Below are 27,799 nucleotides of genomic sequence, written 5' to 3' on the forward strand. Positions count from 1 at the left end.
AATCTGTGTGAAATGCCATACAGGGAATACTTAATTTGGGTCTGAAATATTTTATGTAATGCACAATAAACTAAAGTGTTAAAGCTGGAAATATTCAGAACCTATGAAAAGTAACTAATGCTTTACTGGCTTTACTGGCATAACAAACACTGAGAAATGCTAAAGATCTGTTAAACGGCTTTAAGTGGGTGTGTGCAAAGCAGAGGGAAGGGTAAGTGTGGAAAGGCTTCCTCAGAAAACACCGTGCTATAAAAATCAGGAGGTGCCTTCCTAATGCACAGCACTGAGTCAGGAATCCAGGAGCTGCTATGTCAAACACGTTCACCAAAAGTATTGACATTCTTCTCTGGGAATTGTCTAAACAAGAAGCAACTTTTTATGCTCTTCTGTCTTCCTCAACCTGAATATCACTGATGATTTATTTGAATTTTTATCAAAGGGCAATAAAATATAAACCATATCAAAATATACAAAACATTGCATGCAAAAAAAACAGGTCCTCATTTCCTTACTCAGGAAAAATTCCTTATCTCAGAGAGGGTCTCAAACATAAGATGCTGAGCTGATGTTCACACAAACTCCATCAAGAAAGGTTTTATTCCGGGGGCAATTTACATTCTGGGATTTTTCTTTCCTTATGTGTATGTTTGGAATTTCCCTATATCTGAAGTCTTGAGTGTTCATTTAATTACTCAAACTAGTGCAAAGCAGCCAAACCGAAGTCCTGGTTACTTAAAGCAGAATTTGGAGTAAAATTAATGTGTAATCCCAAATTAATTAGCACAGATATCATGAATCTTCTTGTGCCTTCTTTCCTAACCATTCCCCATTATTCACCAGAACCTGGAAAAATCTAAATGATGGAAATTATTTTTTAGGACTACAGATCTCAAAAATCATGAGCTAATAGCACCTTTCTTCTTGAAGTAAAAGACTGTAAGAACGCCTCTGCATAATTGCTAAGAGTATAATATATGGAACGAAGCTGCTACTCAGGTAGTCAGGTCACAAACTAGACGCAGGTTAAAACCAGCTCCTTTCTTGAGGAAGCTCAAGAAATAGGCAACCAGTTAAGCCTACCACATGCCGTTGTTTTTACATGCTTTTAATATAAAGCTTTGCTTCTAAATAAAGAGGCAGTTATTGTGTTTTTCTGAATGCTCTTAAAGGTGGTGTTAAGTGCAACATCCTTCATTCTGTCTGGTTTTGAGATTACAAAAACACAGATATCCAAAGAGATGTCGGTACCTTTCTTTGTTAGCTTTGAGGGGGAAAAAAATCTAATAATAGCCAAATCTTCACATCCTGTAACTTCTGGCTTTTAGAATTCAACTTACTTCTGCCGTAACTTCAGATTCCTCATCAGCCTGCATCAGAGAGATCAGAGAAGACAGGTGAGATCTTCATGTCAGACCCACACCAAGGCCCCCATTGCTCCCGTCTTCATTATCGCTTCCCAGGGCCACACAACATTTCTACAAAATTTGTAATCTGTGTTATCAAAAGATACAGACAGAAAAACAAAAGGTCTTTACCTATTGTGAGGATATCGACTGATGCAGTGAAAGCCCTTTTCTTCCCAGTGCCAAACCTGGGGCCAGACTAATCTGAATTGACACCATCTATTGGGGTATTATACTTACTACAAAGCTGATCAACTATTTCCACACACAAAAATGGTTACAGTTAATAATTTTTTCCACGTAAATTTATATCAAATACCAATAGTTTTCAAGTTCTATAAGAAACAAAACCTTAGCAATAATCAAAACATTTTCTTGTATAAATGAAATCAGATAAGACTCCGTCTTTTATTCCAAACCATTTTTCTACAAACTACATGTAACTGATTGTACCCAACTTTACTGGACATGTAATTAGTGATTACTGTGACAGTCTAATATATTAAATCTCCAAGAAAGGAAGATCCTGTTGCTCCAAATCTCTTTTTGAATTAAAGTATTAGTCTATTACACAGATCATTTCACAGCTGGCTCTGGTTCATCTTGGTTTGGATGCAGCAATTAAGTCTGCTCCGAATCAAGAGAACAGAAAGATGTAGTCAGTCATTTCTGCAGTGTCTGGTTACAGAGTTATTTGATGGAAGAGGTAAGGTTCAAATACATTTCTTTTTAGCAGTGAACTCCTAGAATCCTTCAAGGCCACAAGACAAAGTAAAAAGTCACTGTTGGTTTGGTTGGTTGTTTTTTCCCAGCAAGGTAAAATTTATTTGTTACAGTCACAATATAGAACATTTACGACTTAGTGACTGTAAATAAGCAGGTTCACATATTAATTGATTCCACTCAGAGCTCTGTTAGTCAGGACACCTGCTTTGCATAATGCACTGAGATAAAAAATCATAAGAAAAACAAGGAAGAGACTTTCTGATCCCCTTGTTTTTATTAGTTACACTCTGAATTATGATCACATACTTGTCCATATTAACAGATCACACATCTGAATCCTTATCCTGAAAGAACAATGGGCATATCTTGAACACGGACTCTTTTTGGCTATTTTTTCCCTTTCTGCACCAATCTCAGAACTTTTGGATTGTGTGGCTTTTATAGCTGTAGCACAGGCAGTTCCATGCACTGCTTCATACCCACACATGTAAAGAAATAATATGGCATTAAATTAACTTACACCTTGCACTATTTTTAATGGGGCATTTAAGAAAAATAGGAATTTTGGTTATAGAATCATTATAATCTCAGTATCAGCCCTCCCCAAACAACTGTCATATAACAGGCCTTAATAATTCTGTTTATTATAATGCCAGGTAGAGTCTATAAACAAAAGCCCAGTATACACGCAGAACGTGTACTTTCTTACCTGTTATCAAATACACATTACTCTGTATAGATTTCAGACCACATAAATCACCTCAGTTCAAGGCATTTACAAATATTTAAATAGATAAATGCAATGTTGCTAGGAGCACCTGCCAAAGAGCTAAGAAGAGGGAGAACTAATATTGCTCTCTGCATGGTCCTTCCCTTTGACCTTGAACTTGGACTATCCAGGCTGTGCATGGTGGCTGTGGGAGTGACTTATGAATAGCTGACACAATCCAGTGTACTTATTATATGCTGACTATATAATTTAAAGATATTACCTTATTGCTAATCACATAACATACACCGGAGAGCCAAAAGGTGATTTTCCCACCAAATTCTGAATTGCTGTGGTATTGCTATGAATACCTGCTAGGATATTTAATTCCATAATTAAGGAAATGTGGGCAGAAACTGCTGGTTACAGGTTAAGTTTACAACATCAACATTTCAACAACTTCTCTACTTAGGGAAAATTAATAATAGTGTATCCCATTGGAAGGTATTAGGTGTCTTTAAAATGGTTAAGTGATTTGTTTTCTTTTAATTACTTCCTGCCAATATCCATAATTCTCTTTAAATGTTCAAAACTAACTTAAAATCCAATATAAAATTGCTATTGTTTTTTATATCATCAAAAAAGAAAGATTAATCACATATTTCAGTAATCTAGTAATAACTGGCTTTTTTCATTGCTCAAGCTGTATGTAATCCTCAGTGGATCTTAAATGTAAGTTAAAAAGGTATTTAATGCCTGTTTTTCAGTTGCCAAGGTCAGACTTCACCAGCATGTAGAGGGAAAGAGGAAACATCTGTTGGAATAACTTATTTGACTAACACAGGGGATAGGTTTAAACTTCACTAATTTCTTTGGTCTGACACTGAATTTAAATTAAACAATGCAGGTATTTGTTCAGTTTGACAAAATTTCCTTGCCTTACATGTGGGCACATTTATGCGTATCCCTGGCTACTGGATCTGGCAAGAGAATACTGTGATTTGTCATCTTTTCATATCTGCATATACTCTGAGAATTCATATTTATGGATTTTGAGTTAAAAAAAACCAAACCAAACCACCAACAACAAAAAAACAGCAAATAAAACAAATGTAAAACCAAACCAAACCAAACCAAAAAAAACCCGAAAACATTTTAAAGAATTCACAAACCTTTAACTAATTCCCAAGAATCTTTGATTTCCATGGAATTCAACTAGTAACAAGATTAGAACATGTCTCAGGTTCAGTGATTACATATGAAATGGTAACATACGGCAACCTTCAGCATCCAAGATAGAAGCCCTGCTTAAAATTTTGTTTTAAATATTAAATGCAAGTCATCTGATTGTATTTTATTCTACCCTTTATGTGAGCCAGAGTAAAATCTTCTAGACTAATAGTAAAAACAAACAAATAAAAATCACTCAAATTGTTTAATTTGCTAATACAAATTAAGATAAATATAGACATTTTATTCCAATCAAGTGTGGAAGATGCGATCTTGCCTTTCTAGGGTCGAAAGGGATTTCAACAGGGCCAGGATTGTGCTCTGGCTTCTTAATACTGGGAAAATTTTTGTCAAGGAAAGCAGCTTAACAATTGGACAGCTTTTTAACATGGTAAAGTAGAATTGGAATGCTTTATCTCCAAGGAGATAGCAGAAGTTCTTAACACTGAGGAAAATAACTTTTTGGGAGTTGCTGTACACACATGGTCCATCCTTTTTTAGAACTAAGGGGAATGGTAAATGAAAAGCGTAGTTTTGTTCAGCCGGTCCCAAAAGACAGAATACTAATAAAGATGAAAAGCAGGCTGGCAGAATGCTGAGCATGGGGGTAAACTCATTTTACAATGGAATTAAAAGAAAAAAACGCATGTTTTTATGGCATGAGTATTGGGCTGTACCCCTCTAAATTTCACAAGCCTGGACTATTCACTGGAAAATAACCGCATAGTAGTACTATTTTGTGATAACTAGTGCATTGATCCTGCATCTTGCAGCAAGACAAAAAATCAAGAATGGGCACACACACAATGAGCTCAGTTTCTTTTTAGGCCAGAATATATCCATTGTCATATGAAGAACAAAAATAATACTTTTGAAGAGAGGAGCTCTCTGATTTGTAATTCTTTTTCCCTTCTCAAGGCAAAGGCAGCTATTTCTAGTCAGAACGAACAAATAATAAGTAGGAACAAAACGGATGGACTAGAGAGTAGTAAGTTGTCAAGAACAAAATAGTATTAAATGTAATTTTGTTAAATTTTCAAACATACTAATAAATTCTAATTTTACTGTAATTTAGTTACAAAATATAGTAATTTAGTTACAAAAGAATACCTACATTTATTTATTTTCTCTACAGCATTGCATAAATGATGATTTTTTTTGTCGGCCAATGAGGCTAAAAGTAGCATTAAAAATGTGGAAGAAATGATATTAGGTCCCAGATATTGAATTAAACTGTTACTATGCGTAAAACTGGAAAAACTATAGGTTCCAAACTGCAAATCACTATAAGCAGTTTTTATTGCCACAAACAGTTGCATTAGAGTTCACAAGGCTGTTTATGTGAGTGAGAAATACATATGCTAAACTCTGAATTGTTTAAATTCATCTAACGCCTATACGTCTGTAAGGCACACACCTGAGATCTTCTTTTTTGATTATCTTGATGATCTTGAGCTGATGCTGCAGGAAAATGCTACTCAAGTATGCAATTCACCAGAATGTGTCTATTAGGAGTAAACTATAAGATGAAAAGTGATTGTTTCTCCTTCTGCATGTTACTACGTGTATGGGTTCAATCTTCACCAATGTTGTTGACAGTAACTGTATTTCCAAGAATTAATCTCTATGTTGTCTTACCTTTGTGGAAGATTACAGTCAAATGCATATGGCAGAAACTAGTAACACTGGAGTAAACTTATTACTGTTAGTGAGTCTACTGATTTATAACCAGAAACTGAAATCTATTATCCTGCCTTTCAAACAAATATAACATGGTTAAAACAACCTGGAACTGATTTTAGATGAAATTGTACCTTCATGTACTTGTTTTCCAACTGATTGAGTAAGAGCTGTAAAAGCAATAACTAAGAGAACTAAGAGGAAGATGTCTGAAGAACATACCTGAGTTGTCATCTGATTTTTTTTCCCCAGGAGTCTAGGCAGAGGTTTTCTTTTAACTTTGGGCATCTCAGACAAAACTAAAACATTTGTTTTTTCTTTCACAGAGGGACTGTGGTGAAAGGGAAGTCGAGGATAAGATGTTTCAGAGACAGCTGAAGAAAACAAAGAAGGATTAATTCAATATCCCAAGTCAAACCATATCTATTTTAATATTCAGTATGATTGATCACAGGTTCCAATATATCTATAACAAGATATTTATACTGTTATCTATAAGAACAGTGTAATAAGCCTTAAGGTAAAATGCCTCAAATTTGATAATTGAGAATGGAAAACTTTGTATGAAAATATGGGAAGTGCTGCAAACACTGATGAAGGTGAATATTAAAGCTTGTATTCATATTCAGGTAGAGTTATTTGAAAGGGAGTAAATTCAATTTCATAGCACCTCCTTGTCTCAGTAGTTACTCAGATGACAGAATATTACTTTCAGAATCATTGCCATTCGTACATGGCTTCCAAACATTGAGCAGACTGCAACATTACTGGGGCTGAACTTCATGGGCCGAGCGCTTTTCACTTCTTGTCTTTAAAAATAACTGATCTTCACGAGATGTCATGAATTAATAATTTGAGACAGCATGGCTATAAAGAACATGCTCTCTCCCCCATATTATATATCGCGGTTTATGTTCTGAAAACAACAGCGGAACTGCCACCAATTTTATTTGATTTCATAGATATGGTTATTCAAACTATTTTGAGTAATTTGAAGGCTAATGTCCATTTCCAAATTCTGCAAGATGACAAGACATGCTGTCAAGTCACTTATGTCTTAACCTGCAGTCAACTCTACAACAACAACCCCCACCCCATCCATCTTTAAAAACCTCAAAGTTTACTTTGGGTTGTACTTGAATTTCGAAACTAATTTGTTTTCCTGCTTTCAAGAACCTGTTGCCTTTTCTTTTGGTTTTAAGGCTTTTTTTTTCCTTCAAGACTTTTTTTTTCTTTCCAAGTTTAAGACTTTTACTTCTGCTAGACATGGATCTTGTGAAGGCCTTTAAAAGGACTAGGAATTTACATAGGTCAAATAAGCATCAACAAATAGATTTTAAAAGTCTGATGTATTTCATGCATATTTATTCTAGAGTGCCCAACACTTTATTTTTTTTAATACGGAAAATAATAATGAATATTTACAAACATTCCAAATGTATTAGTTACTCCTTTCCATAATTCTGGGAGATTAGAATGGGAGAAAAAAAGCAGCTCATGAACTAGTGTTAAACTTAAAAATTATATGGGAAAGTTCAATTTCTCCTCCTGTGTTTTGATCTCACCACTAGCACAAGTCTCATTCCTCATATATTTACTGTTAGCTGCTATTTTATTGTTTCTATAGTATTGCAAATAAGCATGAAGTAATTGATTAGTTTGCTTACAAAAATGTAGATAGGCTGCATGTTCATTTGTCATTCTTTCTTTGTGTTGTTTCCTGGCAGCTTTGGAGGCTTTCCAGTTCATTAGGAACCGTCTTTCCATTTCTTTAATTTCTTTCCCATCGAGGGATTCTGTCAAAGAGAAGAGAACACTCTCTGTGATACCCCAAGTTAACTAAAAGGCTCTACAAATCTGTATATAATGTCTGCTGGTTCTGTATTTGCTCTCCTCAAATATTTTTTTCTCTTTCTAGTCTTTTGTTAAAAATAACACCCTCAATACAGCTTGATGTTCACATTCAAGAAGCAAGAGTGAGTTGACACATCTTAATTACAAAAGAAAGCATCTATTATTTTTATAACTTTCAATGGAAATACATGTATCTCACATACAGTTAACATGCAGCACCTTATGGAATGTTTTGAAGAAAAACTATACCCTTACACAAGATATATATAGGTGCAGAAATTCAGGTTAAGAGAGAGAGACCGCATGTCTTACCAATCAAAGAATCCTACTGATCATGAAGACAGACAGACAGACAGACAGATTTGGCTCTTTAAGGTTAACTTTTCTCAGGTGCCATAAAGCTTCTGCTCTGGGTTTCCTTGGTTGCATCTGCATTTCTGAGCCAGACCAAATGAAATACCTCATTTGGCCACAAATTTAGGTTGCGTTAGAACTGTGTAAGGCACTGTTATTTTCATTGTGCAGACAGGCTTTTTCTTTCTTTTTAATGGCCAACATTTTATACTCTCAGAAAAACTGAAGACAAGTTCTGTAATTACAACTTTTAAGATAATTGCCATCTTTATCCAAAAAAGTGAAAAACGATCAGATATTTTTTACTTCTTTCTACAGTATGAATACTTAGATATAGAAGAATAAGTTCCTTCCTTCTATGTTAAAATAATCTCAAAATAATAATTTAAACTGCATCACAGTAAGGTTAAGATTAACAAATACATTCACAACATAAGTGTAAACTGCTTTTAAGGACAAATGTTATATAACAAATTCCAAATACGGTAAGGTATGACCCGTGCAACTGTAACTGTACAACTGAAACATCTAAATACTACAGGCTGATAGGGGAATAGTAGACTGAACTTAAATGTGAAAATCAGTTTCACAACATCTGGAATGTGAACACAATAAGGTCTTGTCTTATAGCAGCCTCACCAATCAGCTATTATAAAACAAATAATTACAACTATTAATAGCAAAAGATAAGCAACAGAGTATGTGTAGTTGATTCATAAGCAGTTTTAGCTACATTATCTTTACATAAATTAAAAACATATTATTTGACATAAATACCTATGGCAGTAGTTGTGTTTACATACATAGTGCAATTCAAGAATGGTTAACCTATCAGTTATTTTTTAAAACTGTGAGGGTGACGGGTGGGTTTTGGGGGCTGGCTGTTTGGTTTATTTTTACCTAAAGTTTGTGACTGTACTACAATCCTGTCCCTGTACTTCGGTTTGTGGCAGATGGGGTTTCCTGTGAGATCCATTCTGCGTAGCTTCGTCCATTTCTTTAATGCAACCTCCAAATCCTGCAATTGATACAAGAACAGAACATTGTGATTATTTTTCCTTCTCCAGAGTAAAATTCAACAGTAACGTGATTTGTTCAGCCAGGCCCACATCCTGCACACAGAAATAACTTCAATGAGACTATTCATGTATTAATACGCACATTAAGAATGTGCATTTTCAAACAGAGTGGTGTATGGCATTCCCTGAATATATGATAATTGCACAGAAGAAATGGTGATGTAGTTGGAAAACTCTGCATTTTTAAGGACGCAGTAATGCCAGCTATAGAATATCACCACTACAATCCCACTTATAAGAACCTAAAGCTGAGGAATTACCAGCCAAAAACTTTGTGTGATATGTAATGTCTGCTAATGCATCCCCACGGTCTCACAGAGCCCTTAGAATATCAGTGTCTGAATAGATTTTGAAAAAATTGTGGAAGAATCAGTACTTTACAGAGAAAGACCACACTAAAAAAAAAGCTAAAAATTGTGCAAATCACAGTAGACTGCCTCTCTCTTTATATATATGTAACTGTATTTTACAGGAGAAACAGTAATCCCCCCCTTAGAGAACTGTGGGTGGTCAGTTATAGTATTGGCCCAAATAGTGAAATTTTTTAAATACACCTTTCTTCATCTGTTTTTTTTGTCAGGTTACCCAAGGGCAGTATGACCTGGATAAAACTTCTTCTGTCTTTTAAGTACAATAAATTCAAGTTAAAAGGATGCAAAGCTTAGCAGATTGGTCCTTTACACTCAGATACCCTACTTTCTGAAATACTTTTTTTCAAAATTTCATTTAACTCTCATTCTTGATAGGCTTCCTTATATGTGTGAAAAACTTAAGGTAGGTTTCAAAGCAATTTGTATGAATACAAGAGGAGAATTTATGTTCTACAGTTGTAATAATTTGGAAAAGATCTACTAATCATGATGTGATGGATTCTAACCTGCAAAGTCTGTAGAATTTTGTAGTTTATGACAATAATAAAGCATCTAGTGATGTAGATACCTCTTAGCTGCTTCAAATTTAGAAAATCAACTGGGTAACACAAGCAGGTAGAATTCTGGTTTTCCAGGCTCTGCACCTTTGATAGAAAATCCTCCTGGGAATATTCTATGGGTTATATAATACATGTTTTAAAAAGTCATGTGGAAGTGGCAGCGCTGCCTCACACCTCCAAACCATATCATTTTTTATTGATGATGATGGTGATATCAACTATCATCTATTGTTATCCAGTGATGATAACATCTTTTTAGAAAAATAGAGAGTAAAAGTCTGGTACTGTGAGAAGCAAGACTGATAAAACAACACAAGAAACTCTGAGGACCAGTCCACATGCAGAAATCTCAGAATGTCACACAGCAAAGCTTCATCGGCATGTCTCAGAATAGCAATATGATAACCCCCACAGCTTAGGTGCTAACATTTAATCACAAACACAACAATTTAGGGGAAAATGTTTCAGGTCAGGCTCATTAGAAAAGAAATAGCATTTAGCAAGTGTATTTATTTATTCTTACTTAACCATTCAGGCATTGTCATTTAATTTGAACGTGTTCTAGATTTCAGTAGAAATAATTTTTTCAAGTAATAGTTTTGCAACAAAAAATTGTCTGTTACTGAAATAAAATGTATATAGTTTAACATTGATGAATGTATACAAAGAGTGCTGTAGATTTTTGCTGGCTGTTACTTACTTGATAAATGACCCAGAACATGCTTACTCCAGTGTATGTTTATCTAAGAGCACACTAATCCTGTGCTGAAATATGATTACCCTTTCGATACGCTCTGGTTGTTCATTGCCTTCCTGTCTCTAATAAAGTGCTTTCACTTCCCAGCCTTTCAATAAGCTGTACTAAGGGGACCAGACACTCTTCTGGGCAGTCTCCGTTTGATAAATGATCATGTCATGCTATCACTTTGAGGTCTGCTGCAAAATACTGACGAGCAAATTATATTCCATCGGGGTGGGGAGTGGGGAAGGGCAAGTGCCTTAGTAGGCAGCTGTAGCACTGGGAAGAACGTTCTTACCAATTAACGATGGCCATTTAAGAATTGGTATTTGACCAGTATGCTCCAGTTTTTATTGGAAACGTCTAGTCCAACTGCCCTAACTACATCTACAGACAGCAATTTGTCACAGCTTTGACTACCTGTCATAATCTGTTTGAGAAAATCTATACTTTTTCTCTTGTTCCTGACTCAATTCTGAAGTGAATGAATTCATCTTTCGTGATATCCTCTTGTCATAATCAATACTGGGCAGAGGTTGAATAAATTAAAATACTTAGGAAATACAGATTTTTTGTAGGTATTTCTAGCTATATTTTCTCGATCTATCCAAATACACAAGTCATAATCTTCGCAAAATGAAGGTCATTAATGAACAAACAATATCCTGGCTTTTTGTAAACAGGAATAGTTGTGTCGTTTGTTGTTGTTGTGTTTGGGTTTTTTTTAAGAGGCACAGTATTTTTTAAAAATAGTTTTAGTATTCCAACCTTAATAAACTGCCTAGAAGTCCTTGTGAACCTGACTAAAGTCAATCAGAAGCTCAAAACGGTAAATAAATGAAGTAGCAAGCAACAGAAAACAAAGAAAAGCAAATCCTATTAAAATCAATTATGTTCTTGATAACAGACCTACGACATGCTTTTTATGTGTGGTAGCTAGTCATAGTAAGTTGTTTTGCATGAAGTGGGAAAAATTACTTAATTTTGTTCTGTCTACTGTTCAGACTGTGTTATATAAACTTTGGTCATGTGAAACAAGGTCATTTGCCTTGATGTCTGTTAATTATGCTAACAATGCAGCAAATTATCCAGAACCTTAAGTTCTTCAATTTACTAGCCCTAATTTGCAACTATGCCAAAATCAACGTGGCATTGTTGAAAAGCGAATATGGGTTTTCATAACACTGGGAAAAATCGAGATAAATGTTTAGTTATAAAAGAATTATACTAATTATACAAAAGTGAGAAAAGCCTGCATGAGAAGATTGTACTTCACGCATTTCTTGTGCCTTTCACGTTTCAGTTTTTTGTAAAGATTCCATATTATTCCTGCTGCCATCTACCTCTCCTACACAGCTCACTGGTGGTGACCAGCCCTGCTTCTCTACAGCTTCTCTTCCCAGCGGGTGAAGCCCAACTGGGTACAGAGCTCTCCAACACTTCTCTGTTGTGCAGCAGCACCACAGTCTCTGATCAAGGCCAGACATTCCTGGGGATGTTCTGGATGGCAGTGATGGGGAAGCAGGAATGGGAAAACAGGGGACATAGAAAAAGAGGTACGTGGCATGAAAAAGAGGTACACATCAGAGTTTTGAAAACAGAGGGGCAAGAGGGAGAAGAATGGAAGCAGCTGGTGTAGGAATGAAAGAGCCTTTGCTGCGTGTAACAAGTTCACTTAGCAGAGGCAATTATATATGTATATATATATATGTATATATATGTAGTACATCTGTATATCCCTTAAAAGCCTTTCAGCTATCACAGTTGCAGAATCATGTTAGCCAAGGAATCATGAAATTCAGGGTTGTAAAAAATCTGAAACATACTCAAACTTTCTGTCGGCTATTTTTTTTAAACGGTTAGTGGATGCATGAGATTATTCTGCCAGATGTCTACTGTAAGTTAACGCTTCTTAAACAGAGCAAAACCTGACTTTTTTTTCAATAATTTACATGGTTCACTGCTTTTTCAACAGTTTTGTTTCTTTTTTTTCATTATTAAAATAAGAATTTATATTAGCAATAAGTAAAGCCTACTAAAATGTAATCTCTAAAACACAGTAATTGTAGCTGGGAAGTTGGATATCCAGCTGCATCACACAATATGTTAGACGCATTCAATTTTGGTAATCAGTTTTACAGGTCAGCAAAGATACGAATAGAAACACCCTATCTGTTTCTTATTTTCCAAACCTGGAGATTGTTTTGAAAACACACAGGACAGTCCCTTTCAGAATTTACCAGAGCTTGATGCAAGTGTAACTGACAGCAGCAGCAGCAGGAAACTCAAATGCTAACCACATACTTCTTCAAAAGCTGTGACCATGTAACAGGGAAATCTAAATATCTAATTGATTTGGGTAAATATTAACTCTGGTCTTCTTGATGATGAAATAACGACATTTAATCATTATTAGATAATATATACACAGTTACTGAATAATGCGGTATTTTTGTCCTCTCCTTATTGTGTTTCAGAAGATACTGTTTTTTCCTCTGAGACATTGAAAACGCTGTCTCTGAACTGGCATCCCCATTCTTAAAAATAATTAATTATTTGGCTAAGACAATCTTCTTTTTAGATCATCGCAACTGAAGTATTTTGTATTTACAAGAAAGAAAAAAGACAATTAAAAATAATCACTGTAACAAGTTTTATTTAGAAAATGAACCCTTTTCAAAAGAGAAGCTTTGGAGAGACTACCTATTTAAAAAAGCTTACCGCTATTTTGATGTAACCAACACAGTCAATATGGTTTTAATTACCCAGCAAAAGCCAACATGAATTGTATTTTGATATTAATTCAATCACAACTGCCAGACAGAAACACAGGGTGAAATACAATACACTAATAATTGTCTAGTAAAAAATGCATCATTCAAGATTTTTTAATATTAAAAAATAAAAAACAAGAGTCCAAATAAAGTATATTGACCTAGATAATTGATAGGTTATGCACACAAAAGACTAGAATCTCCTCATTAGTAAATGAACAGCCAAATTTAAAATAAGGTATTAAGTGTTCTTAGAATTAATAAGAATAGTTATTTTAATAATTACTAACCAGAGAAAGTTACCTTTTCTAAGGAAAAGGAATGTATCTGCAAACCAGTAATGAAAGAGTGTATTTTAATCAAGGCTTTGCTTTGGTGATTTGGATTATGATTGAAGCCAATTAATTTTAGTATTTATTAACAGAAATATAGATTTTTTTTTTTAAGCAGAACACTAACGCCTATGGTTTACATTAAATAGAAACAGTGCTTATTAAGTAATATATAAAGTTTGTTCCATGCCTTCACTGTGCAGTAATGGTGTCAGCATACTGTTCAACATAAATTTGATAATCTGTTCCTAGCATGACACTAAAATGATTTTTTTAACTGCTCCTTATGTCAAGAAGTAGAAGACATCATAACTTATAAAAATAATGAGAAGTGACAAGGCCAATACTGTTCCTTTTGAGAAGCCAGAAATTGTAAATCTAGAACATTCTGTGTGAACTACATTCACTACTGCAAAAGGAAAAGCAAAGCCACGTTTATTTCATTTTAAAATTTATTTTAAAGTTTATTTTATTTTTATTTTATTTTTTTACTGTGGAAATTAGAGTTCTTGCCTATGAAGATGTCTGTCCTTAGCAGAAAATTATGAAATTCAATATATACTTTCATGATGAATACTTGTTATGCTACTCCAGCAACACTAGTCACAGTTATTTTGATATTATAACGGCAGCAAAATCAGCCAGATGATCTGATATCCAAGAAGCAGCTTTTTTTTTTTAACGTTAAAATAGAGAACTAAAAACTGTAATGTGGTAAAATGTTGAGAGTTAAAAAACAATGGCTATGTCACCTTTGTAAATTAAGCCACTGATAGTCACTCGGATGGCCAAAACATACACACTAATTTTACATATTGAACATATTATGTTGTAGTTATAACTTCCGTGCATTTACTACTCAGTTAACAGATGTATGCACAACTGCCACTTTACATAGGATTAAAGGACATTTAGACGTACTAGATAAATGGTTCTCCATTTTTAATCTCAAGATGATTTTTGGATGAGAAAAGACAGCATGCGTGGAAAGTCAGAGGTTCAGTAACTGTAGAAGTAAAGTTTTGTTTTACTCATCTATTTAGTGATAAAGATGAATTGACTAATTTCTTATCACCCATACTACTAGAACAAATATTTATTCTGATACCTTCATATGTTGAAGTTGATTGTCAACTGCTATAAGATAAGAAAGATTTTCCAAAACTGCCAGTTCTTCTAATTCATCAATGTTGTTATTGCTGATATTCAATACAGACAAAGATTTCTGGAGGAAGAAAAGCAGAAAAAGTTTTGTTGGTTTTTTTTTGTGCAATGAATGAGTCAAGTTGTAAATTCTTACAGAAAATTCTCTTAAAGGAAGAACAAGCATGTGAAGCAGAATCATGCAAATACAACTACCATGTACCTCATATGTTGTTTTATGTTGGCTTTCCATCTTGTCCTAAAATGCTGTTTATTTTGGTTTTGAAGTAAAACCAAAGATAATTTCTTAACTATTTCAGTAATTCTTAGTAAATCACAGAATCACAGAATCGACTGGGTTGGAAAAGACCTCAGAGATCATCGAGTCCAACCCTTGGGCTAACTCTAGTCCGTTTACTAGATCATGGCACTAAGTGCCATGTCCAATCTCAGTTTAAAAACCTCCAGGGACAGCGAGTCCACCACCTCCCTGGGCAGCCATTCCAATGCCTGACCACTCTCTCTGTAAAGAATTTCTTTCTAATATCCAGCCTAAATTTCCCCTGGCAGAGTTTAAGCCCATGCCCCCTTGTCCTATTGCTAACTGCCTGGGAGAAGAGACCAATCCCCACCTGGCTATAACTTCCCTTCAGGTAGTTATAGAGAGTGATGAGGTCACCTCTAAGCCTCCTCTTCTCTAGACTAAACAACCCCAGCTCCCTCAGCCTCTCCTCATAGGTCTTATGTTCAAGTCCCTTCACCAGTCGTGTTGCTCTTCTCTGGACCCGCTCCAGCACTTCAATGTCTTTCCTTAACTGAGGGGCCCAGAACTGAACACAATACTCCAGGTGTGGCCTCACCAATGCAGAGTACAGGGGAAGGATCACTTCCCTTGTCCTGCTGACCACGCTGTTTTTGATACAGTACAGGATACCGTTGGCCTTCTTGGCCACCTGGGCACACTGTTGGCTCATGTTGAGCTTCCTGTCAATTAGTACCCCCAGGTCCCTTTCTGTCTGACTGCTCTCCAGCCACTCTGCGCCCAGCCTGTAGCGCTGCAGGGAATACAGAATTGTTGTTTTTCTCTAAATGTGTTCAAATGCCTTAGAGAGTTCTGCAAGTGCCACTAACTCTACATTTGAAGTGTGAATCAGCCACAGAAACTGACTGCGTTTTCCAAGGTTACATCTGACCTGCCTTGAGCTGAAATCCATATCTGATACCCCGTAGTCCCATTTGACAGCTGCACTACGCTGTTCTTCTTTCTGGTTTGATCCTACAAACCTCTTGCTATACATGCCTGTATTCCTTGACGCTTCTTTGAAACCCTAGTGAGACATATAATGAACTTTGCCATTTGTAAAAGACACTGCTTAGAAAGATCCTTACAGTCTAGATAAAAAGTAAATAAGTTTCAGGTGTTTATCTCAGGAAATACTTAATGTCGTTTCACGTAAAAGGACCAAGAAGCTTATATCTCTAGAAGATGAAAAAGGACACCTAATCCAGTGCCATACCAGATATGGCAATTAGCATTAGTTAGAAAACGCCTATTTCAGTGGTGTATGCAGGACATCTAACCCCCTTCTAAAACCTGACAGAGACCAGCATTGCAGGCAGAAATGACTAGTATCATCCTGGTACACACAGAGCATAAACTTAATCTCCTCAATCAAAAGATTAATGATGATGTGATCATCAAAACATTTGCTTGTGGCACACAGGGAGCTATATGGTCCCATCTTTTTGGCTCTTTCCTCTATGACAGCATTAAGAGCGAGACACAGAAGATGAAGTAAGAAGTGATGTCTTGAAGAGGGATCAAACACTTAGCATCCAAAGGGTAAAAATAGAATGTTTTACATGTAGCTTCCACAAAGATGTTACATGGTCAATAATGCAAAGGATTTCTTACAAAATCAAACCAAACCAAACCAAACCCACACCAAAACACCTTAAATAAAAGCCACAAAGAACAAAATGCTAGTGACTCTAGGCCAGGATACTGAAAAACACTGAAGAACACGAGTTATCATCCTGGGAATAACATAGTTATTTGATCTCCCTCTACTTTCATAATTTATCTAATACAGAAAGAAGAAAGTAAAAATGCTCTCACAGGAATGGCTCATTTCTTTTAAAGGAAAATGGCAATACATTTTCCTAATGTATTAGGTAATAATCTCAAACCAGAAGTAATTAGAGCTGGGTCAAATGTTTATGATATACACATGAACAAAAGAACTTGCTTTTCAGTGAGTTCTGTAGCTTCACAAGAAAAGCTCCTCAAGCCCCGACTACACTTTGGGAGACAAAGCAAGATTATTTCTTTTTTTTAGTATAGAACTACATCCATTAGTAAATAAAGTCTATTTATTTAACCACTTCAACAATACATTGGATGTTCGCTGAACAACTAACATATTGGAAGAAAATTTCAAATGCTGGTTTTCCTGAAATCTTGACATATCACAACATAGAAATCTTGCAGAACTAAAACTGAATGCTTTGGATTTTGTTCTTAAGATCCAGAAAAAATGCTGTTGGCATATTTTTCTTTTCTGTTGCCATTGCATTCTCTAGAGAAATACAAAAGGCAGTAAATAAACTAATGTAACAATCAAATCAGAGAAATACTAAGAAATGAATTCACTACAAACTAAGTAGACTAAGATAACTAACAGTGATGAATTCCTACCCCTTTTTTAGCTTATTCACATTCTGTTGGTATAGGGCATCCACACATTTCCTTACTTCCTTTCTCTCTTTATCCTCATTTCCATCCTTCGCAGAAAAGTAAATGAAGTAGAACCTGCTGGACTCTGCGCTTATATGAGAATTGGAACGGGAGTCCCTTGGTAGATTGGAAAGAATGCCACCAATCGGCAGAAAAGGAAAACATGCAGTGATCAAGCCCTAATAACTTAACTTAAAAATACTGATCTACTGATTAACGGCTCATGGAAATTCTCAAAATGTACTTACTGCCAGGGACCTAAGAGATCTTGGATCAAATAGAAGCTTTTCACCAAGAGGGAGATGTTGATTTTCAATATGTAGCTCCCTTATTTTTTCTATTTTATCCAAACCCTCCACTACAGTGATGGAGTTGCCCCCCAAATACCTGCAGTATAGAACACAAAATAGATTAAATATCCTTTGAAAGTAAGAGCAAGCACAAGGACTCAAGATATTTTAAAAAGTATTAAGTATTATTGAATAATACCTAGAAATTATAATAGAAAAAATAACCTAGCATGTGAGTAGAACATACAGCTAACAGTTCCAAGATTTTTGTAGCAGTTATATTTATTATTATTATTATTAAATGGCCAAAAATAATTTAAATGCAAATAAGTATGTTGAGATGATAAGTCATTATTTATATCATAGAATGCTTCATTAAAAAATCATAAGCAATTACTTTTATTTGAAAAGTACAATTTAAGAGCTGAGAGGACCTTAATGGCTACATATTTTTAAAAATTTCTTAGTGTAATAATTATTCTTTTAGTGAAACAAATACATAATTTCAAACTTACAGTTTTTCAAGGTTTTTCAGCAATGAGAGATTTTCTATACATGAAATACGATTGTTCTGAAGGTAAAGGTGTGTTATATTTGAAGCAAAGTCCAAGTTCTGGATTTGACGGATTTGATTATCATATAAATACAGAACTCGAAGATTTTTACACAAAGAGAGGTGACCCTGAAATAAACAATAACAAATTAATGCTACATAGATTTAACTCATTGGCTCCTTCTGGAAGCTGTTGATTGTTTTTAATTTAAGTTCTGCTGCATGATTTATACATTTTTGCCTTTAACAAAAACTTTTCACAACTGTTTTTCTTAGAAAAGCTGAGTTAGTGTCAGTAATAATCAAATTTAAGACTGAAATCTGTTGTTACTATTCTGCCACACTGAAGCTGAGGACTACAGCCATCACCAGTAGGTACATCAGATCCTGCGTGACTTCATTCCCTTCCCTGTCTTGATCACGTGGATTTCAGAAAATCACAAGTATTAGTGTAGTCATCTCCATCAAACCTCAGTGATGTAATGGAACTAGTTCTCGGTAAAGGAATCCTGATTTATACAAAAACTTGCAGTTCAGTGATTTTTAATACACTTCCAAGTCTGAGATTCCACTCAAATGTCAAATTTCTTTGAATGTGTTTCTCTTAAATAACTAAAAGGACACATATTCTCATGAGGGTTTCGGTAAAACTTCTCTATGGCATCTGACGAACCAGTGCTAATCAAATGGACTGATCAAATTAGTGACTCGCTACGGCTGTGCACATTCCTAGGACTGGGCTGAATAAACCCGTTTGCTTGCACGGATGCGTTCACATAGAACAAGCTATTTAATCTTCTTGACTGAAATCACACTTTTAAAGCAGAAATCCACCACGAACAACAATTCTGTTGTTCAGGGTTTAGCAATTTCAAAATGTGCTCAGTATCTTGAGGGGATTTGAAGTTACTCAGGTCTTATTGAAACCTGTATAAATTTCCTATTATTAAACTCAAAGGAAGGAGGACTAGGTTAAGTTTGCAGGTTTAGCCTTTGGAAATGAAAAGGTCGTGGATTATTTCTTATATGAATAAGCCCCAGGGAGCAATTAAAAAAAAAAAAAAGTAGATTTTAACCTGACTAATGTGAAAAAGCCACTATACCAGTCCAAATTTGTTAACCTCACTTGGCTTATATCCTGTTCCTGAATTCCCCTTTCCTTTCTCAGACTTCCTGTGAAATCTAAGGAATAAATCACAGATAGATTGAAAAGATTGTGCTTGGAGTTAACAACTTTTTGTAAAATTCCCAAGACTACAAAAAAATTTGCATTAATGAGAATAAAATAAGCGTTGCACTTAATAGTATGTAATATAATTACTGCTTCCTTTAACACAAAAATCTGATCTGCAAAATTACATCCTCATTTTCTGTTCCACAGTTTGCGTGGAATAAACACATCAATAAACACTAGTCTTTAAATAAAACACCAAACTGCTGCTGAAACTGTTAACTTTGGTTTTAAACTTCAGACCTGAGGTCCCCAAGATCACTATAGCTGGATTTCAACAGGGCTAGAGCGCTGCTGTCAAAGCCCTGCAGGTACTGATTCAATGGCAACAGCCTGGCTCCATTCTATAGGAAAAGTGTCAGATCTAAATGATTAATTTGAAATATTCTCTTTATTAAGTGGTGAAAGAGGTAAGCAAGCAAAGTTGTCATTTCCATTCTGGTGAATTCCTGAAAGATCCTTTACAATGTAGCAACTGTACGAAATAATCAAAATAGCAAATTGTTTTGAGTTTTTTTTAGAGCTGCAGATTTTTAGAATAGTTCTGTGAAATACTGCAAAAAATATTTCACTTCAACACTTCATCTGTCTTGTGTAATTGCTTACATGGGTTTTCTATTTTAATTAATTACAAAAATAGTGGTGTACTGATAATATCCTTCTTGTCCGCTACACAGATTATATATATTTCCACAGTTTCAGGTAAGCAAAATGCTTCAACAAGATTTTTGCCACATGAAGAAAAAATATCAGGTCAATAGTAAGAAACTCTGCAGACTGTTGGAGTTACAGTTACCTGATGTTTTATATGAAAAGTTACAGCTGAAAGATTTTCACATTTCAAATGCCACACATTTAAAATCCATTTAAGCATTTTTACATACAAGCAGTGTTCCACACAGCAGTGAATGCTGAAGCAGTTTTGCAAACAGATGTATTATTAATGCTTACTTGCAAATCAATGTAAATGTTAAAACATACTATAGCTGTTATAAAACAGAAACTTGGCTTTGCTAGCTTGTCTCTCCAACTATAAACAATTAATCATAAGAGTAACTACAAAACAACTGAGTAGCCAGGTTAAAAGGAATAAAGACAAACAAATCTTACAATTGTGTCTATATTTTTATCTGATAAATTCAGATGAGTTATTTTCCGCAGATACTGTCCAAAGTCCTCTTCATTGCGATTCTTGTGACTGACACTCTTAGCAATTAGGTCCTTTGTTAGTCGAACCATAATTCTGTAATAGGTCAAACTGCTCTACTGCTTCTTTTAATAGTGTATTCCACATGCTCTTTTAAGTAGTTTAATAAAACACCTTAAAAACAGAAAGGAAAATATCAAAATATCATACTGCTTGTACCCTAGGTTTTCAACAAAGCTGACATGCATATTTCAGATCTGATGTTTCCCCAACAGTTCCCTTTTTGCTTAGCCACACATTTATGTATAGTCTTTGCTGCTTATAAAAACTTATCCCTTTCTTGCTGCCGTTTTTTCAAATTTTTAGTGTATTAAGTAACATTTAGAATACATTTTAATATTTGATTTTTTTTTCAGCGTGCTTAAGGAGGTTGGACCCAGTCTTCATCTTTTCCATATAGAAATATGAGGACAGTGGTCCACAGCAGAAGTAATTAATACACATAAATAAATAACTAATATCAGCTCATAGCTTAATTATAATTTAGAAAATACATCACTCTCTGTAGCAGGTTTTACAGGCCATGAAAAGTGGCAGAAAGCTACAGTACTCTTTGTAAGTGTGCACAGCCCTTTTATCCCGCACACAACTGCATGTACATTTGTTGCATACAGTCAAAAACTGTGAGTTTTACACATATTGTAGAGGCTTTTACAACCATACCAACTTTTTTTTTTTCTTTTTTTAAATTCTGGCCATTGTTCCCAAATGAGCTTATGAACTGGAGAATGGAAGGAGAGAGGAGGGAAGAAGGCAAGACACATCGTTTGAACTGGATGTGGGGATAAAAATACCCTAACAAATATAACAACAACTCAAAATAAAGAGGTTGCCTGTACATAATAGAATGTACATTAGGTATTTCAGCCAACACATAATACCCCCACATCAATGTATCAAAAAAATGGAGGAGACAGCAAAAAGCATCTCAATCCTAAAACTCACGCTCAACCAAAGCACAGAGATTCCTCCTTGTCCTACATTTGTCAGAAACCGAGGGAAAGCAAAGATTGAAACTGTGAAGTCAGAAGAAACTTCCTTACATACTAAGCAAGGCTGAAACTCGGTAGTTCCCCTTATCCATGTGGGTTTTGTGTGTGTGCGTTTGTTTGTTTGTTTGTTTTAACTGAGAAGTGTGTTTTTTTCCTGCTTTTTAATTAAAAATACCTTTCGCAGTCCCTTCTTAGACCTTCTTCCCAAAGAAGCAGTAGCAGCAGAGAAGCCGTTCTGCCAGCTGTGGGGCTGTCCCTGCGGCAGGTCTCCCTCCATGCCCGGCTCCCAGAGCCCTGTCATTTCACCCTCTAGGCCCCGGCCCGGCCCCGGCCCCTCGCCCCAGCGCACACAGCAGGCGGCCTGAGGACGCCCGGGACCCACCGCCCCCAAGCACAGCCCATGGGAAGGCGGCTTTGAGGTCCCTGCCCGTAAACGACGCGGGACAGGTAAGAGGCAGGATGCGCCCCGAACGCCCAGCCCCGAAAGGAAGGGTCCCGGTTCGGTCCGGTCCGGCCCGGCGCCGCTCTCCCCTCACCTCCCGGGACGCTTCCACCGCCCCTGGTTGCCACGGCAACCGCACGCCAGCAGCCAGCCAGGAACAACGTCCCACCGTCGGCCGCGGCGCACGGCCGTTCCCAGCCAATCAGCGTTGAGGAGAGAGCACAGGCGGGGACTGCGCGTGCGCAGCTGCGGCCAGCGCGCGGCATCGCGGAGGGCACGCGGGGCGGGGGGGGTTGTTCGGTGGCCTGAGGCGCCGTGTGGGGAGTCGGAGAGTCGTAGAATGGTTTCGGTGGAAAGAGACGCTTAGGATCATCGAGTCGGACTCTAGTACTAAACCATGTCCGTAAGAACCTTGTCTATACATCCTTTAAACACCTCCAGGGGTGGTGACTCAACCACTTCCCTGGTCGGCCTGTTCCAATGCCTGACAACTGTTTCCGTTAATAATTTTTTCGCAGTATCCAATCTAAACCACCCTTGGCACAACTTGAGGCCATTTCCTCTTGTCCTATCACTTGCTTCTTGGGAGAAGAGACCAGCACTCTCAATGCTGCAATCTCTTTTCAGGTAGCTGTAGAGAGTGATAAGGTCTCCCCTCAGCCTCCTTTTCTCCAGGCTGAACAGCCCCAGTTCCCTCAGCCGCTCCTCATCAGACTTGTGCTCCAGGCCCCTCACCAGCTCTGTCACCCTCGACAGGCGCTGCTTGGGCTCGCTGGTGGCTGTGCTTCCCCTTGCCAGACCCCTGGTGTGTCCCCAGGCATGAGCAGGCGTTGTGGACCGGGTGTTGCTTTTTAGCCCGCAGCATGGGCCTGGCTATGCCGCTGAGGCAAAACAGTGTCACTGTGGCACAGGCCAGGGGCACAGGCACGGATGGCAGTGTGGGTGCTCCCCGGGCGAGCTGGGGCCTGTCAGCCCACCTCAGGAGTCTGGAGAAGAGGAAATGCAACAGGGGAGTTTCCTGGAAGAAAACTTTGAAACCTGCCGATGGAAACTGACTTTGAACAACATCTCCCTTAAGAAGAGGTCATTGCCTTTTAAATATCTTAATAATGCTATGTGTTCATAAATTTTATTTGCTTGAAGGTTTTCCATTTGGTGTTACCCCTTCTTCCTGCATGCTAGGCATTTTTGTGAGCATGAATTACTGGCAACCAAAATGATATGGTTTATGTCCCACATGCTTAAATTAGAAGTGTTAATAGTTTAATAAATTCAGTTGATACTGTATTTAACAGTAATGTTGTATAAGAAAGGTTAGCAAATGTTTAATAATTTTTCCTATGTTGAAACATTATTCCAGTTTGGGGTTAGTCGTGTGTGGTATGGTTTTATTTTGTTTTAATTTATCAACCCATTTGGTGCCTTTTAAAATGAATTTATTACTGATGCCACAAAACTGTGAGGAGAGGCTGATACACCAGGGGGTTGTGCTGCCATCCAGAGGCACCTTGACAGGCTGGAGAAATGGGCCGGTGGGATTCCTGAGTTCAACAAGGGGAAGTGCAAAGTCCTGCCCCTGGGGTGGAACAACCCCAGGCACCAGCACAGGCTGGGGACTGACCAGCTGGAAAGCAGCTCTGCAGAGAAGGTCCTGGGGGTCCTGGTGGAGACTGGGTTGGACATGAGCCATCAGTGTGTCCCTGCTGCAAAGAAGGTGAGTGGTACCCTGGGCTGCACTAGAGGGGTACTGCCAGTTGTGGAAGGAGGTGATCCTGCCCCTTTATTCAGCACTGGTGAGGCCACACACGAAGTACTGTGTCCGGTTCTGGGATCTCCAGTATGAGAGAGACATGGATATACTAGAGAGACTTCAGCTAAAAGCCATTAAGATGATAAAGGGACTGGAGCTTCTTTCTTTTGAGGAGAGGCTAAGAGAGTTGGGACTGTTCAGCCTGAAGCAGAGAAGGCTCAGAGGGATCTCATCAATGCATATAAATACCTGACGGGGGGGTGCAAAGAGGACTGAGCCAGGCTCTTTTCAGTGGTGCCCAGTGACAGGAGCAGAGGCAATGGACACACACTGAAACATGGGAGGTTACCTCTGAACATCAGGAAACACTTTTCCACTGTGAGGGTGACCTGGCACATGTTGCCCAGAGAGGCTGTGGAGTCTCTGTCCTTGAATATATTCAAAAGCCAACTGTACATGGTCCTGGGCAACTGGCTCTAGGAGGCCCTGTGTGAGTGGGTATGTTGGACCAGATGACCTCCAGAGGTCCCTTCCCACCTTGGCCATTCTGTGATTCTAACAATTAAACATATGAATAACAAGTCAACAAAACTTTATACTTGTTATGTGCTTGCTGACAAAATACATTGCTTCCAGTGAAACCAAGATTAGGACTTTATTTTTCTTATTGGAAAAATGACACGAAATGTTGTTACAAGTAAGCATGTTCCACTTTGACCTTTGTTAGAAACATAGACAAGGTATAAAGAGTCCCATCCCTCCTACCTCAAATTTCCTATATCCTTCTCTCTGAGGATATGAAAGATCATAAGATGGCCTTATTTCTGTGGTAGAATCCAAACTGAGCATGCCCTGGAGCTGCTTGTTCTGGGAAATGTTTCTGTAAAAAAACTGTGTTAATATTCTGAAAGTTAATTTTGGACTTAGTTTGTTCTCCCTCATGTCTGTAGATCTTGCAGGTGTCTGGGGCTGTCTGTTAGTAATTTGATTTAAAGGCAGAAAAAGCTATGGGAAGTTTCAGAGAGAGTATTTATTCATTAAGATTTGAAATAGGATTCTCATCTGGTGGCACAGAGTATTAAACAATCATCTGTGTACTCTCCAGGATGGCAGTAATTTGGCTGAGTACAAGAAGTCCTTGTCTTCAAAAAAGCTTTTGGAAATACCTGTGTAAAATCATTGATGGCTATATTTCTTACAGTTCCAGATTGGAACATTGAACTGAAATTTACTTCTAAGGACATAAAACACCTTAAGAGTCTCCCTTGCCTAAACACTATCATGCATTTTGCATAGAGCTATTTCTGCGTATATGGATTCTATATATGGAGTGTGTCATAACAAATATGACAAATATCCTTAGAAGATACGCACACTTCTATTTGTAAAACATTAAATTCAAAATTCAAGCCTAACAATTTCTGACAAACTTTTTCAGGGTCAGGTTTCAAACTTTGGATTCAGTCAAGCTTTTTCCTGAGTGTCTCTTGCCTTCTTCTTTTGTGGCTAGACAGCTACATAAAAGAGACTCAGCATAGTTGCTTCTATGTAGTCTTTTTAATGCATAATATATGTCTGAAACAGCTTTTTTAAATTTCAATAAACTTGCAGAGAGCTGTATTGAAACGCCTTTGTCTGAAAAATCACGCTATCATCCATTAAGTCTGATGTTGTCAGCCCCGTTTCTTAAGGACATAGTGCTTATCCACCCTTGATGTCTGCATATACTTCCCAGTAACTTTTAAACCCATCAAGCCAACTCTGACCAAAACTGACAAAGGGGACAGGCATAAGATGTCAGTAAATTCTACTTTTTTAAACAAAATTCAACAGCTGCTTAGAAAAAAAGATGCCCAGCCTAGCATCCGCATTTAAGGGAGGGGCCAAAGTGTGAGCTCAACAGTAACCTGTCTCCATCAGAAATGTGGCAGCCTTCACTCAACCACAGCCCTGCAGGCAGACAGGGGAGCTGGTGCAGCACAGAGGGGCTGTTACAGATGTGGGGAGGGCAGCACCAACTGTGACCCACTAACTTTTTGGTTACAGTCAACAGGGAATAAGATAGTGCAGAAGACAGGGCATCGGTATTTTTGCTGCTCATGAATAATAATTATGTAGTTTCCTCAGTTTTGTCCACATGTCAAACTTACTCTGAAATAGGTGTATAGCACCAGAACTCTACATGTTTATATTTTTATCCTGGAACTGGTTTAGGTGACATAGGTACCTGGAATAATTATGTAAAGCCCTAACTTTGCAAGCAGCGTTTCAAGTTCTTGGACTTGTTCTGTTGCATCACAACAACTCTTGATTTGAGCAGGACCTCATGCACGCACGAGTAACAGAAGACGCATTCAAAGCTAAGCTACTATTTTTCCCTGTGCTGGAGAAGTGCTGGAGTTCTGTCCCTGCAGTGCTGCCTTCTCCTTGCTGACCACGCACAGTTTGTGTCTTGTGCTATTGCTGTTTCACTGGTTATACCTCATTGCTGCTTCTCTCACTGCATTGACACTTGCTCATACTGACTGTTGATACCAATAGAGCTGTGCAAGCCTTAGCAAAACTGGAGCTGAGACAGAAAACCACTAATGTGATTGAGATAGATAACATGCTTCAAATACAACTAAAATCAAGTTAAAATATGTCCAATACCAGACAACACCTGAAGCCCAATATGGATAATTATTATTACAAAACTTTAAGGTCTGTTATTAGTACAAGCGGTTATAATCATTAATATTATTGACAGATGCCAAAACGGTGAAATAGTTTTTCTCCATCTCTCAGCATTAAAATCTGTTAGAGCCTGGAAGTAAAAGTGATTAGAAAGCTATCTGTTTGTTAGAACAAACATTTTATCTTTATAGTGTTTATAACATTTTTTTAACAATCACTGTATCTTACCTCCAGCAGAGACTACAGTGTTGATTTGGGAAATGCAAGATTGTCTCCAAATATGAGTGATAACAAATAATTCAAAACACACTTCTACAATTTTCATCATAGAGAAAAGAACAGCTTTCCAAATATTGTAATGAACTTTGACGGATGAACCAAGAAGAGAAAATAAAAACTATTATATGCTGCTATTATTCAGAAAGTCAGAGAATGTACTAGTATCTCAGCATTATTTTGTCAAATACTGTACGGAGAGCAAATCTGAGTATTCACACAGCCATTCTTTGTTCTTAAATACATGTAAGATGTTATTTACATGTTATTTGTCCCTGGATGATGTTTGTGTTATCCATTTTTGCCACTTTCAGAATTCTACCTAGTTGTCGTAAGAATATTTAAAGAGGAAAAGGAAGACATGCAACAAAAACTTGGTATAACGAGGAGCTAGTTTGGAGTTTGTATCACCATAGAGAATACATACACCTTGTTTGAGGTGGAAGAATATCTGCCATATTAGTAACTCTGGGTTTCTCCAGATCTATCTCCAGCTTCATGGAATTCAGACTGAAAAAAATAAGCTTAATTCCAACCTCAAATGACATCGTAAGCAAATGCAATGTGTCTTCAGCTGAAGAAGAAAGTTCAGATGGTTGTAATTACTAAAGATTGCATGTCATTAGAAGCAGGCACATAAATTAATTTCCTTTTATAATAAAGTAGTGCCACTGCAGTTATACACAAGCCC

At 37.1% G+C, this 27,799-nt stretch overlaps 1 protein-coding gene and 1 long non-coding RNA gene across 3 annotated transcripts; one reads left to right on the forward strand and one right to left on the reverse strand.

Moving 5' to 3' along the window:
* Nucleotides 1–387: 387 nt before the first annotated feature.
* PPP1R42 (protein phosphatase 1 regulatory subunit 42) lies at nt 388–22,623 on the reverse strand. Of its 2 annotated transcripts, none has more exons than XM_021292980.2 (9): nt 22,501–22,623; nt 20,876–21,086; nt 18,497–18,663; nt 17,940–18,078; nt 14,920–15,036; nt 8,857–8,974; nt 7,416–7,544; nt 5,971–6,122; nt 388–1,367 (listed from the first exon to the last, which is right to left on the reverse strand). In XM_021292980.2, the coding sequence occupies exons 2-9, from the start codon at nt 21,002–21,004 to the stop codon at nt 1,329–1,331; spliced, it is 990 nt and encodes a 329-aa protein (XP_021148655.1). In that variant the 5' UTR covers nt 21,005–21,086; nt 22,501–22,623; the 3' UTR covers nt 388–1,328. The 2 variants fall into 2 exon arrangements, with proteins under 2 accessions (XP_021148655.1, XP_021148656.1); XM_021292981.2 differs by having other exon boundaries at nt 22,140–22,538.
* LOC135578650 (uncharacterized) lies at nt 22,430–27,267 on the forward strand. Its single transcript, XR_010470607.1, has 2 exons — nt 22,430–22,805; nt 22,925–27,267. It is a non-coding gene; the product is annotated as an uncharacterized LOC135578650 (long non-coding RNA).
* Nucleotides 27,268–27,799: the final 532 nt, after the last annotated feature.

The sequence above is a fragment of the Columba livia genome, chromosome 2 (assembly GCF_036013475.1).
Source record: "Columba livia isolate bColLiv1 breed racing homer chromosome 2, bColLiv1.pat.W.v2, whole genome shotgun sequence".
Classification (NCBI taxonomy): Eukaryota; Metazoa; Chordata; class Aves; order Columbiformes; family Columbidae; genus Columba; species Columba livia.

Excerpts from the sequence above, each read along its gene's own strand:
- PPP1R42 (XM_021292980.2), bottom strand. The coding sequence starts at position 21,004 with ATGGTTCGACTAACAAAGGACCTAATTGCTAAGAGTGTCAGTCACAAG. Across the intron at positions 18,664-20,875 it reads ATAAAAATATAGACACAATT|GGTCACCTCTCTTTGTGTAA; the intron begins GTAAGATTTGTT and ends TGTTTATTTCAG. Across the intron at positions 18,079-18,496 it reads CTGAAAAACCTTGAAAAACT|GTATTTGGGGGGCAACTCCA; the intron begins GTAAGTTTGAAA and ends TCTATACTGCAG.